Source organism: Diorhabda sublineata, chromosome 6 (genome assembly GCF_026230105.1).
Source record: "Diorhabda sublineata isolate icDioSubl1.1 chromosome 6, icDioSubl1.1, whole genome shotgun sequence".
Taxonomy (NCBI): Eukaryota; Metazoa; Arthropoda; class Insecta; order Coleoptera; family Chrysomelidae; genus Diorhabda; species Diorhabda sublineata.
Window position 1 is genome coordinate 8,708,759 of NC_079479.1, and position 17,291 is coordinate 8,726,049.

A 17,291-nucleotide genomic window follows, 5' to 3' on the forward strand; every position below is an offset into this window, starting at 1 on the left:
TTTTAGATATTTTTGTGAAAAACATTGTCAAATGGCAAATATGCTTGCTTTTTGCTCGATAGTAAACTATAGTACTACTATAAAAGAATTCCATTACTTTATTTTGTACCCAAAGGTGTGAGGATAAAATTGTATTAGATGATATTGTTCAAATTACTACTGCCCTAATCAATCTCTGCCCCCAATTGTTTCAGATTAATCTGATTCTTTACGTTTTGCACCTTTATTTCGATTGGAAATTTAGCGAATAAAGATCCAAATTTTTTCGGAAATTGTTTAAATATTATTTAAAAGCACATGGAATAAAAAATGGATATGTATATAGCTATATAGTACTTTTATATGTTTCTTACATACATATATACTTGCTAAAGAAATCATCATCATCACAGTTAATTAAATATGAATGAAATATAGCACTATATAAACTCAGTCGTAGTTGTCCTAGAGCCGGCCGCTGAAAAAGGTACCTGATCGATTAAAGGACATATATTATTGGAAAAGGTAGTACTCAAATAGACGAAAACAATGATATATGAATTATAGTTCCCAGTCAGTCACTTGACTAGGCAACCATTTTTTGATTTTCTAAATTTTGGTATAGTGGCTTAGCTTATTAGTTAAAGCATGATTTTGGTATCAAATGAAAGTTTGAACTTTCTAGTTTTAGAAAAAAATGGTTGCCTAACCCTCGACTGTTAGAAATTTTGGCACTCCACTTTGAAGACGGGCAACCCGAGTGTACGCTATAAGATACTCCATAAGAACGTTATACATTAATCTATGTATTTCCCATTAAATTTTATCAACTTATTTTTTATATTTAAGAAATAAACAATGTAATTAATTGTGTTCTCAATTAATTTTTTTTAATTAGCACATATGTAACTACAACGTAGACAAAATAGAAAATATAATTAAAACATAGGAAATGAATTGGAGACAAATATATTTAAAAATCCTTGCGTACCACCACCTATGGACACAGACATAATTGGCGGTTTTTATTTTTTACATCACCTTGGTTAGGTGTTTCTGTATCAAAAAAATATTTTAGTTCTGAATTTATCTGCTACTTTTTTGAATTTACCACCACTCAATTAGGTATCCACAACACATGCACTATAGTAGGGCTCCATCTGGATTTGTGCAGCTTGCAGAAACTTCTTATGCCAGGTTACACTTTTCTGTAACAAAACCAGTAACTTCAGTAATAACTGTAGCTCCAAAGTTTTTTTAATAATTTAAAACATGTTTACGTCAAAAAGAAAATATCAAAGTGGTGCTCCGAAAAAGCTATCAACAGAAATAAAAAAGTTGAAAATAGAAAGTTTGCATTGTATTACATAAGTAAGTGATAAAATGCTGAAACATGATGAGCTTTAACAGAGCTGTATAGAAGTGTATGAAACAGGTAATTATTTTAATAAAAGCTGTTAATTTTCGTGAAAATATTTGTTAGTATTTTATAACAAGGGCAGGAGTAAGAATACGTATATGAGAAATGATGCTTGCCTTAATTGTATTGTTAGACAATTGTTTCTACAAACATTTATCTCAAGTATTTTTTATTATGCAGATCCAACTGAAACATACCGTTGTACCAAAGAAAAAGTAAAATGTTCTGATAAAAATTCAAAGATTTTGAATGAGATTACCATTACTGGAGTCAAATAAGTCAAGTTGTTTTCACTACAATCACTTTTATTCCATAGTAATCCTCATATATTTTATAAAGATATGAATCCCATAGATTATTTTTTTCACTATTATTCCAGAGCCTGGACCTCCTAAGCTTATGCATAAAGACAGCATTGATTTTACTTACCTAGATTAGTTATCTTTTCACTAACAATATCAGCTACTTCATAACTACTTTTTAGAACAAAAGCATGATTAATTGTAGTAACTTCAGCATTAATATTTGGAAAATCAGTTTTAATATTATTATAATAACTCATCGGTGTCCAACCATCAAATTTACCATAAAGGAAATTAATTTTTGTCTCATTGTTCTTAATGCTAAGATTATTTCTTTCCAATACTTGATCCATTTCTTCATAAGCCAAGTGAAATACTCTTTTCAAAACACTTGGTTTAATCAGTTGTCTTATGTTCTCACAGTTATAATTTGGTATACCTACTATCTTCATATATGCATGTATCAAGGCAGTTTGAATAAATCTTGGGAATATCATAAATAGTCCCGATAAAAGAATTGCCAACCATACCACATATTTAACATAATTTGTTAATATTTTACCATTCTTACTATTAGCCATGTTTTCTATGGTTGGAAAAAGTAAATATGAATGATTTATTCGTTTTGATAAAGAAGGATTTTCTAGAAGTTCTAGTACCATGTAAGAACCAATGGAATGTCCTATAAGATGAATCTTGGCATTATCTGGAATATATTTTGCAAAGAAATCTACCTTAAAAAAGAAAAAACTTTGATATATTAAATAAATGAGAGATGGAGGAATCAATTTATATCAAGTACTTACTTTATTTTGAACTTGACCTTTTAATCCATAAAGATCAGTATTATCCTTGTAATTTGGTACAGTTTTCAAAGGCTGTGATAAATTATGCCCAGCATGTCCTACACACCAAACAGAACATTTCAATTTTTCATGAATTCTTTTTGCAAATTTATCATAGAAACTATTAATCCCTGGATTGCCTGGTATTATTATAACTAGATTTTCACCCACTTCAAAAGCATCTCCAATGGTTTTACCTATTGTTGATATTTTTGTTGGTACTGAATTAAGTTCTATGTAAGTTTCATTTATGGTCTGAAGCATTTTGTTTTAAAATTTTTTGATCGAACTGGATTTGAGTGTTTGAAATTTAACTCAACTTTCCATTTATAAACCATAGGCTAAAACACATTAACGGGTTTTTTTAATAATTAAATTAAATATGACGTGAAAGCGTACCTGTTCTATTGGGTCCAAATGCTACTTGCTGTAACGGTATGTATCATATCTTCATAAGAATAATTAATTAAATATTTTCAACCTTCGCCCATAATGTACAATGCATAGACATAGTTTGTCTATGATGGTATGTACCTGTGACAATTATTCTTCTTTTTTCTAAAATAGCTCCTTGTCCCAAGATATTTACCCAAATCCACTTAGCTGGGATTGATTTTCGTATAATATATAAGTAACCTTTTTTTTTAAATATATTGGATAATTTTAAACGATAATTTTTGTATATTTCAAGTTATCCTATCACTATTTGTGAATATCAATTCCAAAGAATGTATCTTTACTTTTTGTTCTCTTTGTGTATGTGTTCCTTTGCTAGAAATATTTTATAATTTCCTTGACTGATTTGATCGGAGAAAAATTTTATTGATTAAATAGTACAATACACATATTCATGTGACGTCACGTTGGAATCGAAATGTGAAGTATAATGTTTGCTGTATACTTGTAATAAAATTTTATTTTGATTCCAAAAGTTATATTTGATGGAAAGACATATCTATATGTTTTATTTATATGGTTATTGAATTTACCAGTTGAAGTTCACATTCATAAGGCCGCGTGTGATTTATAATGAATATAATTTCCTGCCTGTTTCGTAAAATACAAGACTATTTAAAATATGATTAGCAAAATTATTGAATCAATCAATTTAATAATATTGTTTTTTATATATTATCTATGTCTATAAAAGAGGATGTCCTGACTGACTGATTTATTCACTCATCAACGCCCAGTCAAGGCTATTAAAGATAGAGACATGAAATTTTGAGGGTATGTTTGTATCGGTGTGTAGAGGAGCGCTAAGACAGGATGTTGCGAATTTTCGATTTTAAAGGGGTAAAACGGGGTATGTTTGCAAATTCGATTTTTTCGTTTTTCTAGGCCACTAATTGAGATATCGACTTCGTTTTTGCACTAAAACATTCGACGTACAAGTACCTAAAAACCAATTTCTGCGATTTCCCAAATTCGACTTCAAAGAGTTGAACAAAAATTTTTATTACGGAACCATACCTTTAGCAATTCCTTTAGTTTCCAGCGTATTACACACTCAATTCTGCATAAATATATGATTTTTTCATAATGCGAAGGAGACCGTTTTCAGAAATAATAATTTTGTTTCGTAAAAATATCTCTCACTCGAGGCTACAATTACAACCGGATGTGCCAGAATCAGTCTTTATACCACGCATACCCCTTATACCTTCAGACTACCCTTTTCATTTTAAAAGAATATAATTCCCTATTAGAGTCTGTTTTGCTAATATGGTTTACAGAGAAGTATTGACATAAATTATATATGATACAATATGTTATTTTGCGTTTTTTTAATCAATGTTACTTTAATAAAAAATCATTTATTTAATATCGAAAAGACGACAAATGCAGAGGGCAGCACCAGCAACGCTTTCATGGCAAAACGCGAGAAACAAGGAAAGTCGTTATACAAGCAAATAGGACAAGTCATCGCTCGCATCTTACAAATGTGGGAAGACAGGTCACGTGATCAAGAAGTGCAAAGGAAGGCAAAGCGTGTGCGAAATACATTGCCTACTGCAAGAAGAAATACTCATGCAATATCTCTAAAAAGACAGGACACACAGGCAAGAGAATGCGAATCCCGTAATGATGAAAACAAACAGCTTGTCGAGCTGTACAAACCATTTTAATTCCAATTGTGATTGGAAACTCAACCAGACTTTGGATGGTCAGAGGTGGTATGCAATGGTACTTGAGGATGTGATCTATCTACCAAATAATCTCAACTTTAATCTTTTCTCAGTAAGTCAGATGCTAGATAAGGGACATGTACAGAAGACAAACGAAAACGACTCAATATTCTATAGTCCAGATGGCAGGGAAATTGTGGCAATTGCAAAGTGTAAAGGAAATCTCTACAAAATGATGCTCAGGAGAGAAGAAGAGTCAAGTATGATAGTCCAGTCGATCAAAGTGTGGTACGAGAGACTCGCCCATCAAAATGTACAGTATGTGAAGGACATACAGAAAAGGAAAGGAATAAAATATGCCGATGACTACAATGATTATGTATGCACAGGGTGTGCATATGGCAAGCAGCATCGATCCTCACCCCCCCAAGACAGCCCAGCAGCCATTAGATCTTGTCTGGCGAGATGAACATCCCGTCGCTAGGAGGCACCAAGTATTGGCACATGTTTAAGGATGACTTCACCCACTACCGAAGCTGTTAGTATATGAAGACGAAAAGTGAGGCCCCAGAGGAGATTGAAAGCTACCTGAGTGTTGTTGAAAATTAGCTAGGGAGGAGAGTGAAGAGTCTGAGATCTGATAATGGCACTGAACTGAAAAATGCAAAAACCAAACAAATGATGGACAAGTTGGGAATATTTACGAATGTACACACGCCAGAGTAGAACGGAAGGGTTGAGAGAGTGGTTTAAAATCACGAGAAACAAAGGAATACCTATCAGCGGACCTATGCTACAGGAAAAGGTAAATGTTTTTACCGCACGTTTTGGTATTCTCGACTTCAATTGTTCTGCAAGCTGGATAAGTCGTTTTAAAGTTCAACATAATCTTGTGACGGGAAAAATAGTCTGTTGACATCTGTGTGGTCGAATATACGACACTTTTCTGATGATGAGATATTTAATTCGGATGAAACCGGACTGTTTTACAAATTAATGCCGGACAAAACTTTAAAATTTAAAGGTGAGAATTGAAGTGGAGGCAAGTTGTCGAAAGATAGAATAACTGTCACGGTAGCAGCAAATATGAGCGGCACAGAGAAAGAGAAATTGCTCATTATTGGAATGATGCAAAAACCAAGATGTTTTAGAAGTGTCAAATCATTACCTCTCGATTATGCTAAAAATCGTCAAGCTTGGATGACGTCGGAACTTTTTGAAAAATGGCTTCGAGATTGGTATCGTGATCTGGTGAAAAAGAAGAAAAAGATTTTAATGCTGTTGATAATTGCTCGGCGCATCCGAAAGTTACTGATTTAAAATCTAAAACACTCGCTTTCCTTCCGCCGATTACATCAGTACTACAGCCAAGTGATCAGGGAATAATCCGATCACTCAAAACGAATTTTAGAAAGAACCTTGTGCTCAAAATGATTAATTGTCTTGATGCTAATGAAAGCAACTCTTCTACAAAAATAACGGTGCTATATGCAAGTCTGATGGTTAATGATGCTTGAAACAAAATGTCACAAAGTACCATTCACAACTATTTCAAACATGCAGGATTCATTGAGAACCATGACGGTTTGCCTTTATCTTTGTTGTCTCGAAACCTAAATTCAGATTCTTTAGCAACACCGGAAATATGGGAAGATTATGTTAACATCGATAGCGCTCTCTTCATAAACGAAGAATCCACTGATGCAAATATCGTACACAACATTAATGCTAAGGAACAACTCAAAAGTGATGGGGAAGAGGAAGTCGAGGAAGAACCATTACCTACCGCAGAAGAGGCATTAAAGGCTGCAGAATTACTATCACGATTTGTTTATAGCAATAGGAAATGATAATTTGACCATAGCGATGTCTTTTATACACAATAGTATTAGAGATTGTTGTTACAATAAAATAAAAAAACAAAAGCAGAGACAAATAATTACAGATTACTTATATTAAAAAATGAAAAATAGTACACACATGTATCGTTAGTACTTATTACGTGCAATTTTAATTTTGATTTAATATGTTTATTATGTTTCTCTATTAAAATACTTAAGTACATACATATTTACATAAAAGTTTTTTTTTTCACGAAACGCTTTGTATGTAATGACGGATTCTACTGTATATAATTGTTACAAAGAAATCAACGCTGCAGCCTAAATTATAGGCGTGTCAAATTTGAGCCGACAAGTCAGCATACCATGTGTGTCTGTATCGTGTTATATATTAGAAAATGGATAAGTGAAAAGTAAGGAAATTGCAAAATAATAACTTTGTTTTCTTTGTAATTGTTATTAATAAAAATAGCATTGCTTAGTCGAAACATTTATTCGAAAATACATACATTTTCTTCACATTCTCAACATGAGCAGTTTTTAATAATAATGCATAAGTTTTACTTGATTTAGATGCCTAGATTTATTTACACGTTTTAGTTTACAATTATTTATATTTATATATAATACCTTATAATAGATTTTATAAACATTTTAATTGCTGAAACAAAATAACAATCCTGGCATTAAAACAACATCGTAGTTAACAAAAAATGTATAGAATTGAATCATGTATCGCTTTAGAAATTGGATTAAAAATGCGTGTTCTTCAAGCAACACAATCACACTTTGCGATTTCAAAAATGCCTAATTGCTAGTGAGTGTTTCACTAAAAAATACTCTTCAAAAATATTAAATCTCTTCTTTTCTTCGGTACCGACCAGTACACTAAAAATCAGTATGATCTGGACCTAAAATATAAAATAATATAATTACAAAAAAATATATCAGTTCAGTTTTCTAGTGTAGAATTTTTTTTCTCTCGAGTAGGAATAAAAGAATAGATATTTGTTGAAATAATAAGTCGATACAATTAATGTTGATAAAAATTTACAATTATAAAAACAAGGGGGGTATTCTTGCAACTGCGCCACCTCAGACAGAAGTACGTTTTGATACTTAACTATAATTAAATCAAGCATAAAAAAACTGTAGCTTGGTAGCGAGTACAGTCGAGGTGGCGACAAGCCCTTAGACTATGAGATCTCCACCGCAAATGTGATTTGTAAAAAATTCCATTCTCATTACCAGCAGTAATTATTATAAGAATTTATCCCATTTAAATTGGTATTAGTCTTTGATTAGGTTAGATTGGTCCTTTTGGAACGAATACTGATCGCAAGTCCTCACAATCAAAGACATTGCTTTTTCACTTTGAGTCTGAATGTTTTACATGAGGTTTTAGTAGTTGAAATAAATAATGTGTAACTGAATTTCACCATAAAAATTCATTTATCTAATTTTTTTATCACACTTATATGAATATTGGTATGTATACTGTTTTATATATATTTTTGTTTCGTCTTTTTTTACCTTAGATCCATGGTTTCTTTATATTCTTTGAGCGAATCTTCAAATTACAAAAGAGAGCTGTTAGATATTTACTCGTATTAAACAGTAGGGCTAACTACAAGGACTTCTTTAAAAGTTTAAAAAATTCTGAATCTTCCTTCCTTATTCATCTTTGAATCCGTTTGCCTAATTTGTAAGCCCGTTTCTCCAATTTCAGAAAAATCGTTGCACCTTCAGAATTAGTTAAGGGCTCAATATTTTACAATGCAAAAAAATGCACAATCAGTTACTAATTGAAATCATATCGATATCATCCGGACAAGCTGCATACTGGTTTAATTTTTGCTATGGATTTATATGCTAATTATATATTCTGCAATTTTTTTTTGTGGATTCCAGATAATATAGATTAAAACATATGTCAACGGCAGACATGTGAAAAAATATTTTTAAAATAATTTACAATTATAAAAATAAAGGGGGCAATCTTGTAACCACCCCAGGCAGAAGTATGCTTTGGTACTCAACTGTAATTAAATCAAATCATACAAAAAATTGTAGCTTTGTGGTGAGTACCTTAGTCGAGGTGGCGACCAGCTCTCCGACTATCAAAGTAAAATGAGACATTACTATGACGATATAAACTTTGTAAATGATTAAAAATGCTGAACACAATAATGGGCCATTGACGAAATACCACAATGCACTGCATGGATTTTTTCCCATTTATTACCACAATTAGTGATCGTTTCACTTATGAAACAAACTTTTATGTTCATATCAAATATAACTAATATAATTAATACGTTAGCTATGAAATTTTGATAAATTAAGACATTTCAACAGATTTTCTACGATTTCCAAAATTGCAGAGTTCATAATATCTTTTTTCTACGTCCGTTAGAATATTCACGTTTTTTTTTGCATTCATTTGCATTCATAAAGAATGTAATTTCTAAAAGTAAAAGTAGTCGTTCAATTTTTCACGCATTTGCGTTAAAAATAGTGCCGTAACGTGTCATTTTTTACCGCAATTGTTAAATTGTTTTTGTCTAATTCGAAGGAGTGTAGTATTATTATTGGTGATGAAGAGTAATAGCGAAGAAAGTTTAAACTGCACACCAGAAGATGTTATGAATCGGCAACTGCAGCGACTATGAATTTTCTCCCTGAGAAATCCAAGGAACAGTAATTTAAAAGAATATAATTCTTTTATGGAGTAGCGTTCTAAAAAAGACATAAACAGTTTCACAAAAGTGTGTTACTAGCTTACTTTGTAACTAAATCCAAAATGTGGAAGTCTTCAACACTTTGGTGGACTCATTCAAAACTGAAAGGTACCCTAATGGTAAATAACGATGTAGACATCAGTAAATATACGAAACTCATTGCATATTTGAAAAATAAATCAGTTGACTATAGACTCCAAAAATCTAAAACAGTTGCTCGTGAAGTAATTAAGAAGTTTCTGTTGCAAGCTCCAGAATATCATTATCTCATGCATAAGGTATGACAGCAAAAAATTTTAATATAAGCTTAGATTCTTAGGAGCTCTGCGGAAGGAGGAATTATATAAAATGATGAAATAATACCGGAAATGTTTTAATTATCACAGTACCTGATATAAAAACTCATGTTCAACGTCGATTTACTGTTATTGGTAAAATATCTGGCAATAGATTGAACCTGGAAAACATTTATAAAAAATATAAAAACCAACGACCAACTAATGTCCAAGCAGATCATTTCTTTTTGCGATACAGAAATGGAAAATACAAAACCCACCTTGTAGTTATCAATACCAACATATTTGAATTTACCTAATCCGAAAAACTACATTGGGCATACATTTCGACGCATACAACTAAAGAAGCGCGGTGGGTGGAAATCCAACACAGTTGCGGAGGGTTACGTAGAGGACTCAATAAAAAAAGAAAATGGATTCCGCAGTGAAAATTTTAACGTGAACAACTAGTTCGACTACAAGCACATTGTAAATGTTTCCAATTCTACCAACAATCCAATAAGTAGTGATACAACTATAGTCGAAGGTATTTCTTTGAACTCGTTGAAATGTTGTCAATTCAAGTACCAATAATAATGTCAATTCTTCTTCGCTTCAAATTAATAATGCTCACAGTTGTACTTTTAATATTAATATTAAAAAATAAAAATTGATAAAAGTCTTGTCGAATATTTTTAGGTCTTCGGACGTAGAAAAAATTTTGTATGAAACTCGTAATTTTTTTTCCACTCGTAGGAATTGCCGGTCAAATCGTTCTACTCGTGAAAAAAAGTATTACTTTACTCACTTGTTGCACAAATAACTATTTTTGTGCATCACGCGGTTGTCAGATACTACAACTTGGAAAACTATTTTTATTGAGATTGTTAGTATCATAAAACAACATCGAATTTTTAGTAGTTAAGTTAATAAAAAAATACAAGCATAAATACAACTCGACAATGTTATGTAAAAGAAAACTACACCTTATTATGAATAAAGAAAATAATGTTCAGTTTCAGGTTATCATTTTAAAACCAAAGCTCGGTTACGATGATGTTTGTTAATAACAATTATGTAAAATATCGGTTACATGTATTATTTTTATATTTATGGCTATATATTTTTATACATATAAATAAAAATATTTTTTCAAATTCTAAGGTGGAGTTTACTCCTTAAAGTTATGAAAAAACTAATTAGCTTATCTATGAATTTCTCAAAAAATCTTGAAATAAAAAAATATTTTTATTTAAAATCCATAGATTTCTGCTAATTTCTCAGGTACAAAGTTTAGACAAGCCCTTCTAAGCATTATTTAATAATGTTCATAATTACTACAAAAAGAATATAGAGAATAATATAAATATCACGACTTAACTATCAATTGATAGCTTGATTAACATACATTTCAAATTCTTAATTATTTACAAAAGTTCATTCGTTGATGTTTCATCACAACTAAGGAGTATCGTATAAGAAATAAGAAAAATCTTGTTTTTCTCTTCAGAGAATAATCCTATGTTAACATTTATTTTGTTTACTTTAGTTTTTCTCTGGAAATACTTTTGATATTTATTTGCTGATACAGTCTTCAACTTATCTATCGATACGATTATTGTTTTGATATCATTTTATGGTTCTATTTATACTGAATACAATGTTTACATACTCACATACTCACAATTTACACTGTCTGACGCGCGTTTCGATAACCAAGTTATCATCTTCAGACGTAAACTCTTTACCTTTACCTTCAGTCTTTGAAGACGATAACTTGGTTATCGAAACTCGCGTCTGACAGTGTACCTAATTATGAGTGTTGGTGTAAACAGTTTGTTCGGTATGAATATCGCCAACGGTTCCATAAATTCCAACTTGGTTCTATTTAGTTTAACATCGGAAAAAATCGGAGGGTATCAGCAGGGCCGGATTAAGATTTATAAGGCCCGGGGCTAAAATAATGACGGGGACCCCTTAAGGAATTCGAAAACCCGAAAAAATTCACAAAATAATATCAATACGTTAGATTTGTGGTATCAACACATCAAAAAATACAGAATGATTTCTAAATAATGGGGCCCTCTTGGACCTGGGGCCCGGGGCTATAGCCCCCCCAAACCCCGGCCCTGGGTATCAGTATCATTGTGTTCAGTAAATACGGGGATTGAAATAAAAAAATCACAGTTATCTGCAATTTCTGCGCTAAATTTTACACAGGATCTGGTTGTTATAAGATTTATGTCTAGCTTCTTAGTAATAGTGATAAATATATAATTGTGTCTAATTGTTTTATGTTAAAAAGCTAAATGGTGTCAAGTGTTAAAAACCTATGAAAAATTTGTGAAAATACACGAGATCACGAGTTTTAAAACATAACCTAAAATTTCATATCGAAAATGTCCAGTAATGATGGAACTGAAGTCAGAGTCTCCACCGGACAAAAGACTTCCTAAAAGTTCAATGGAAGTCACATATCACCTTTGTCTCTAGATGGAAATTTAGCCAACAACTGGGCCAAACGGTTACAACATTTTAACATATTTATGAGGGCGAATGGTCTTGAACAAGATGATGGGAGAAAAATCGCAATATTTCTTCATTATATTCGCACTAAAGTATTTTTAATTCAGTTACAAAGAAGAAACTTCTTCAAGAAGATAATCTCAACAGAGAAAAGGCAATTAAAATTACATAAAGCATTGAAATAACTCAAATTCAGGCACAGCAGTTACATGAAAATTCAGAAGTCAAGGTTTACAAAGTCAACATCCAAAGTGGATGTAATCGTCATGAGTCTAGACTGCAGTCACGGATCTAAAAATCAAAGTTAAATGTTGCGGTCAAATAGATCGCCAAAAATGTCCAGCACATAATGTGATTTGTAACAATTGTGTCACCGTAAAGGAGATTTTTCTCTAACTGAAAATGTTCGATACCTTGATTTAAATAAGTCGGAGTCAGTCAATAGTGTAAATCTAAATTAGCATAAAAGATTAAAAACTGTTTTCTTTAAATATCATAGTAAGGTAAATGAACCGAGTGAATGGGTGAGTTCACTAGAGTTTGTTTAGACCCAAGAAACTTAAATAAAGTGGTAGATATCACTACCATCTTCCAATTATAGAAAATATGCGTTCGAAGTTAGCTGAAGCCAATTATTTTAGTACTTTAGATGTTCAATCAGCCTTTTTGGATTTTTAAGCTTTCAGAAGCTAGTTCAAATCTTTGTGTCTTGGGAACATCTTTTGGACGCTACAAATTTCCTCGTCTGCCTTATGGTGTCTTATATGCACCAGAAATTTTCCATAAGACTATGTCAGAAATATTCCGGGATGTCAAAGGAATGCTAGTGTATTTGGATGATATATTGATTTACACTCATACGCTTCAAGGTGTTTACTTTTACATTACTTTTACGTTTACTTTTCAAGTGTGAGGATATTGGAGCCGAGTCATTAGTGGGCTTATTTTTCCACAGCAGTTTCCATTCACTCCTATCTTATGTTTTTTGCTTAATTTCCAGCCATCTTATTCCTCGATTTTCCCCTGTTATTTTAATTTCTCCTGTCTAGCTCCTCCTACCTTTGTTTTTTTTTGTAAGTTCGTGCTTCATTAATCCTCTTTATCATTCTCATAACATGACCAATCCATCTCAATTGTCTCATATAATTTCCTCAGAAATCTCATTTCTGTACATTGTATTTAATTTTTTTGTTTCTGTTTGAGTGTCCATTTCTCAGAACCAAATGTTAATATGGGTGTGGCTACTTTTTATATATTTCTGTTTTTATTTGTTTTGGGATTTCCTTTTTGGCTAGAAAATTTTCATTATATGTAGACTATCATGATATATTTTTAAATTTGAGTTAAAGGTTTTCTTATCTTTTGCCATTATTACCATGTCATCTGGGTATAGTATTTCTGATATTTTAATATCTTCCATTTTACAATGTCCGACTTTATACTGTTTAATTTGTCTTTTCGTTTGTTTTATTCCTTCATATAACACTATAGTGAATGATGATGGGCTTAGTATATATTCTTGATTTACTTTTTTCGTTGTTTCGAACCTATTTGATACCTTTTGCCTAACTCTGACATAGTTTTTCGTTTGTTTATATAATGTCTTTACTACGTTTATTAGATTTTCTTCTAAGTCTCTGTTTTCTAGGATGTCTCATATGTCATTCCCATTGACTCTGGTGAATGCTTTTTTAAGATCTATAAAACATAGACGTATCTCTCCGTGTTCTATTATTGCTTTTTCTGTAATTTTTCTAATTATATGGTATGGTTGGTATTTGGAAAAAGGGGTGTACCTTTCCTCTATTTTGGAGAGTCAACGAAAAGTTTAAACACTGTTATCGCAATGCAAATTTAATAATTTAAATAAATAAATGATGGAATTTTTTAAAATTTCAACGGTAGTTGAGTGGTTTATTATTATCATATATAAAGTATTATAAATTGCAGACTGATTTGTTAAATTAATCGAATACTACATAAAATGAACGTAGAATATTATATACTTATAAAAGTGACTGTCTAAACTGTCTTTGTACCTGACTTTTTTAGCCATTTTAAATCTTATTGGAAAGTTAAAAAAAAATTTAAAACAATAAAAATGCCACTTGATTTTTGTATCAATTAATTATACCTCTAATTAAAATCGGGGTCCAACAATTTATCAATTTTTCGCTTAATAACTCTGTCGAATATCAAGAGGCACTCGTCACTTCGTTCGTATCTAGCGGAGGGTCATCAGGATTAGGATAAGAGGAGTTTTCGGTTGATTCTAGAAGCCTTATTAATTTTTTATGAATATTTTTCGACGATAACACCTTCGGACATTTAGCAAAAGATCCCAAGCCACCTCCTTGTTTATTAAGGCTAGATATTTCTTGTAGAGCTTTAAAGGCTTTTGATGGAAATATCTCGTAGTTCTCTTCATCTCTATCCCATGATTCGTAATATTGTTTATAATCTTCGAAACTGTTACGAAATTCTTGAGGCGTGTGTACTGCTGTGGAATATCCCGTGCTAGACTTAACTGGTGACAATAAACTGTTCGATTCTTCCATAGCTGTCTCTGTAATATCCATATCTTCTTGTAAAATTTTTACGGCTGCTGCGTACAGTTTTTCTTTTGGTAAATTCTTGAAAGCTTGTCCCTTTTTAAGTCTCAATAAACTATCAATCAATTCATTGACTAATTTTTCATTAATTTCATTGTGAGTAGTAGTTTCATTCAAATGTAAACTCAAATTTTGCTTTTGCGATGATTCATCAGCTTCTTCACTATTACATTCTTCTTGTAGTAATTTAAATAATCTTGAATGCGTCGCAGCTCTTTGGTATTTAGTTAGTTTTCGTAATTCAAGAAATTCTTCTGTATCGGAAATATGCCTGCTCATATCCGATGTTACTCCTGAATCAACTTCCTCTTCTTCTTCTTCATCATCTCCTTCTTCTTCGTCTTCGCTATATTCTTCAGACGATTTCACACTACTTTTCGACGATGCTGTTTTGCTTTTATTGGACGTAAACATTTCTTTACTAGGCGATTTTGCTTCTTCCAATTGTTTACGTTTGGCGTTAATACTATCTCTTAATGCTTGTATGCGATCTTTGATTGTGGGTATTTTGAGTTGTAGGAGATTGCAATCTTCTTTTTCATCTTTTTCGAAAGAATTTGTTGTGTCAGTAGATTCCGTGGTTTGTAAATGCTCGATAAACGGCTTTGTGTAACCCCGACTATTTTGGTCAAAGCTTGGCGTTGAGCTCACACTTCGATTATACATAATATAATTAGTAGAGCTATTAACCATCTCTGTAGGATTATCAAGTGCACCACAAGATAACCTTTTAATTTTATTGTCAATTTCGTTGTCCTCAGAATATGTTTCTTTATTAAAGTTGTCGAACGAAGTCCACGTAAACCGTTTTCCTACATACTCGTTAGATTTTTCTTCTACCGATTTAGTTCTTCTAAATTTAATGACTGTTTGGGAATCATCTTTATCAGTTAAATTCCAAAATCCACTTTCCTTTTGCATTTGTTCTAGAAGATCAACAAAATTATCAACTTTCACTAAATTTCCGGTAGATTCTGTTTTTATATTTTCCAAGGAATCATAAATACTTCTAGGTCTCGGTTTAACATCCGTATCAGAAGATTCTAGCTTTGTACGTCTAACCACTACGCTTTCCGTGCCTACCATGTTATTAGATTCTTCACAATTTGAAACTTGAATATCAGTATCATCAGATAATTCCTCATTTGCTTCAGAAATTATTGTTTCGCATTCTTCAACGGCTGTATTGATAGGTTCTGGTTCTTTCTCGGAAGTTGAATCAGCTTCTATAATCGTATTTGGATCACTTATCGTGTTATCGTTATCAAAATTGTCATCATTATAATTATACGTAAACGTTTTTCTGGGTTTGGGTAAATCATCATCATCATCTTTTCCAATTATACCCCACCAATCTTCACTTTCATCACTACAATTGTCGTCATTTATTTCATCAGCATCTTTTTCTTCATTAGCTTCAATATCTGGGATAGATTTTTCCAAATTCTCAATGTTGTTACTTTGATCGTTAGATTTTGGTTCTGTAGCATCGTCATCTTCTTCTATAACATCTTCTACATCACTTTTTCCGGCAAGTGTCGTACTATCACTTAAACTGCTTACTGTCCGTAATCTAGATTCAGTCCTCTCACTTTCTTCCATAATGACACTCAATTGATGTGGGTATGCGTCTTCTTCGTAACACATTGAACTAGTATTATCTTCGTTTGAGTCTTCAGACCATTCTTCAGCTTGTACATCTTCCTTTGATGTTTCTTCGTCACTACTATCTGTGTTTAAAATATTCATATTTGTTATAGATTTCATAGCTTGTAATGGGTTCGATTTTATGCGATTATCATACTCATTATCCGTTTCCGTATCTGTTTCGCAATCTGTCAAGCTCTCATTTACATTTTCGGTACCTTTTTTGAATGTAATAGTTTCATTAATACATATAGTAGGAGTGAGAATACTTTTTTCTGAATTTTGCTGCGTTTTTACTTGATTTTCAGGTAATGCTTCAGAATCGGATTTTTTTTCATCTAATGAATTTATGGTACTATTTGTTTCACTGTTAGAATATCCTGCTGGAAACAGCGGAAATATCGGTGGATAACCATAATAGTAATGGTAATAATACGGATCATAATAAGGAAAATATTCTGGTGTGGTATTTTCATCTATAGTATCACTTTCTTGCTCCAAAGAGTAGTATTGGTCATAGCCGTACCATACAGGTGGTTTGGAATTGGGTGTATCTTTTCCATTATCGCTTGATGTAGAAGGTGGATAATATGGAGGAGCGTAACCCCAAAACGGTAATGGGGTATGTAAACCAGATGTTGCTGGAGAATTGCTTCTAGAAGCACCGTTTCTAGTGGATTTTTTATTAGCTTTAGTTTCTTCAGGGTTAGAGTCAGGGTAGTAGTAACGGTAGAAATCGTACCAAAAAGGAGCATAAGGATAAGGAGGGTAATACGGTGGGTATACCCATTCATCGTGAGGCATATCTTCGTTTTGCTCTTCTACATTGGCTATAACAAAATTTTATTTTAAAATTTTCTGTTTATAATTTAGAATTTGGCATTCTTCAAACAAGTAGGCATTTATAAGAAGGTTTCTCTTTAGTTAGTTCTCATAGTAGAGAATAATTTTTTATGCATGATTGTGATCGTGCA

General features: G+C 32.0%; 2 protein-coding genes and 1 pseudogene across 5 annotated transcripts in view; 1 reads left to right on the top strand and 2 right to left on the bottom strand.

Annotated features, from left to right (window-relative positions):
- Positions 1 to 829: 829 nt before the first annotated feature.
- LOC130445706 (lipid droplet-associated hydrolase) lies at positions 830 to 3,345 on the bottom strand. 2 transcript variants are annotated; one of them, XM_056781526.1, is made up of 4 exons: positions 2,946 to 3,345; positions 2,504 to 2,887; positions 1,829 to 2,431; positions 830 to 1,187 (listed from the first exon to the last, which is right to left on the bottom strand). In XM_056781526.1, the coding sequence occupies exons 2-4, from the start codon at positions 2,808 to 2,810 to the stop codon at positions 1,168 to 1,170; spliced, it is 930 nt and encodes a 309-aa protein (XP_056637504.1). In that variant the 5' UTR covers positions 2,811 to 2,887; positions 2,946 to 3,345; the 3' UTR covers positions 830 to 1,167. The 2 variants fall into 2 exon arrangements, with proteins under 2 accessions (XP_056637504.1, XP_056637503.1); XM_056781525.1 differs by having other exon boundaries at positions 1,829 to 2,435; positions 2,508 to 2,887; positions 2,946 to 3,306.
- Positions 3,346 to 5,761: 2,416 nt separating this feature from the next.
- Positions 5,762 to 6,525, top strand: LOC130445199 (tigger transposable element-derived protein 4-like; annotated as a pseudogene).
- A 7,670-nt stretch (positions 6,526 to 14,195) lies between these two features.
- Positions 14,196 to 17,291, bottom strand: part of LOC130445707 (uncharacterized) — a 104,443-nt gene continuing 101,347 nt past the window's right edge. For all 3 annotated transcript variants that reach the window (XM_056781529.1, XM_056781527.1, XM_056781528.1), the window contains one exon: positions 14,196 to 17,147. In XM_056781529.1, coding sequence (XP_056637507.1) covers positions 14,254 to 17,147 — 2,894 coding nt within the window. In that variant the 3' untranslated portion in view covers positions 14,196 to 14,253. The remainder of the gene's footprint in view (positions 17,148 to 17,291) is intronic.

Coding starts and splice junctions, on each gene's coding strand:
- LOC130445706 (XM_056781526.1), bottom strand. CDS start 2,810: ATGCTTCAGACCATAAATGAAACTTACATAGAACTTAATTCAGTACCA. Junction 2,432..2,503: donor TCAAGTTCAAAATAAAGTAA/GTACTTGATATA, acceptor TTTTTAAGGTAG/ATTTCTTTGCAAAATATATT. Junction 1,188..1,828: donor TGAAAAGATAACTAATCTAG/GTAAGTAAAATC, acceptor GTTTTGTTACAG/AAAAGTGTAACCTGGCATAA.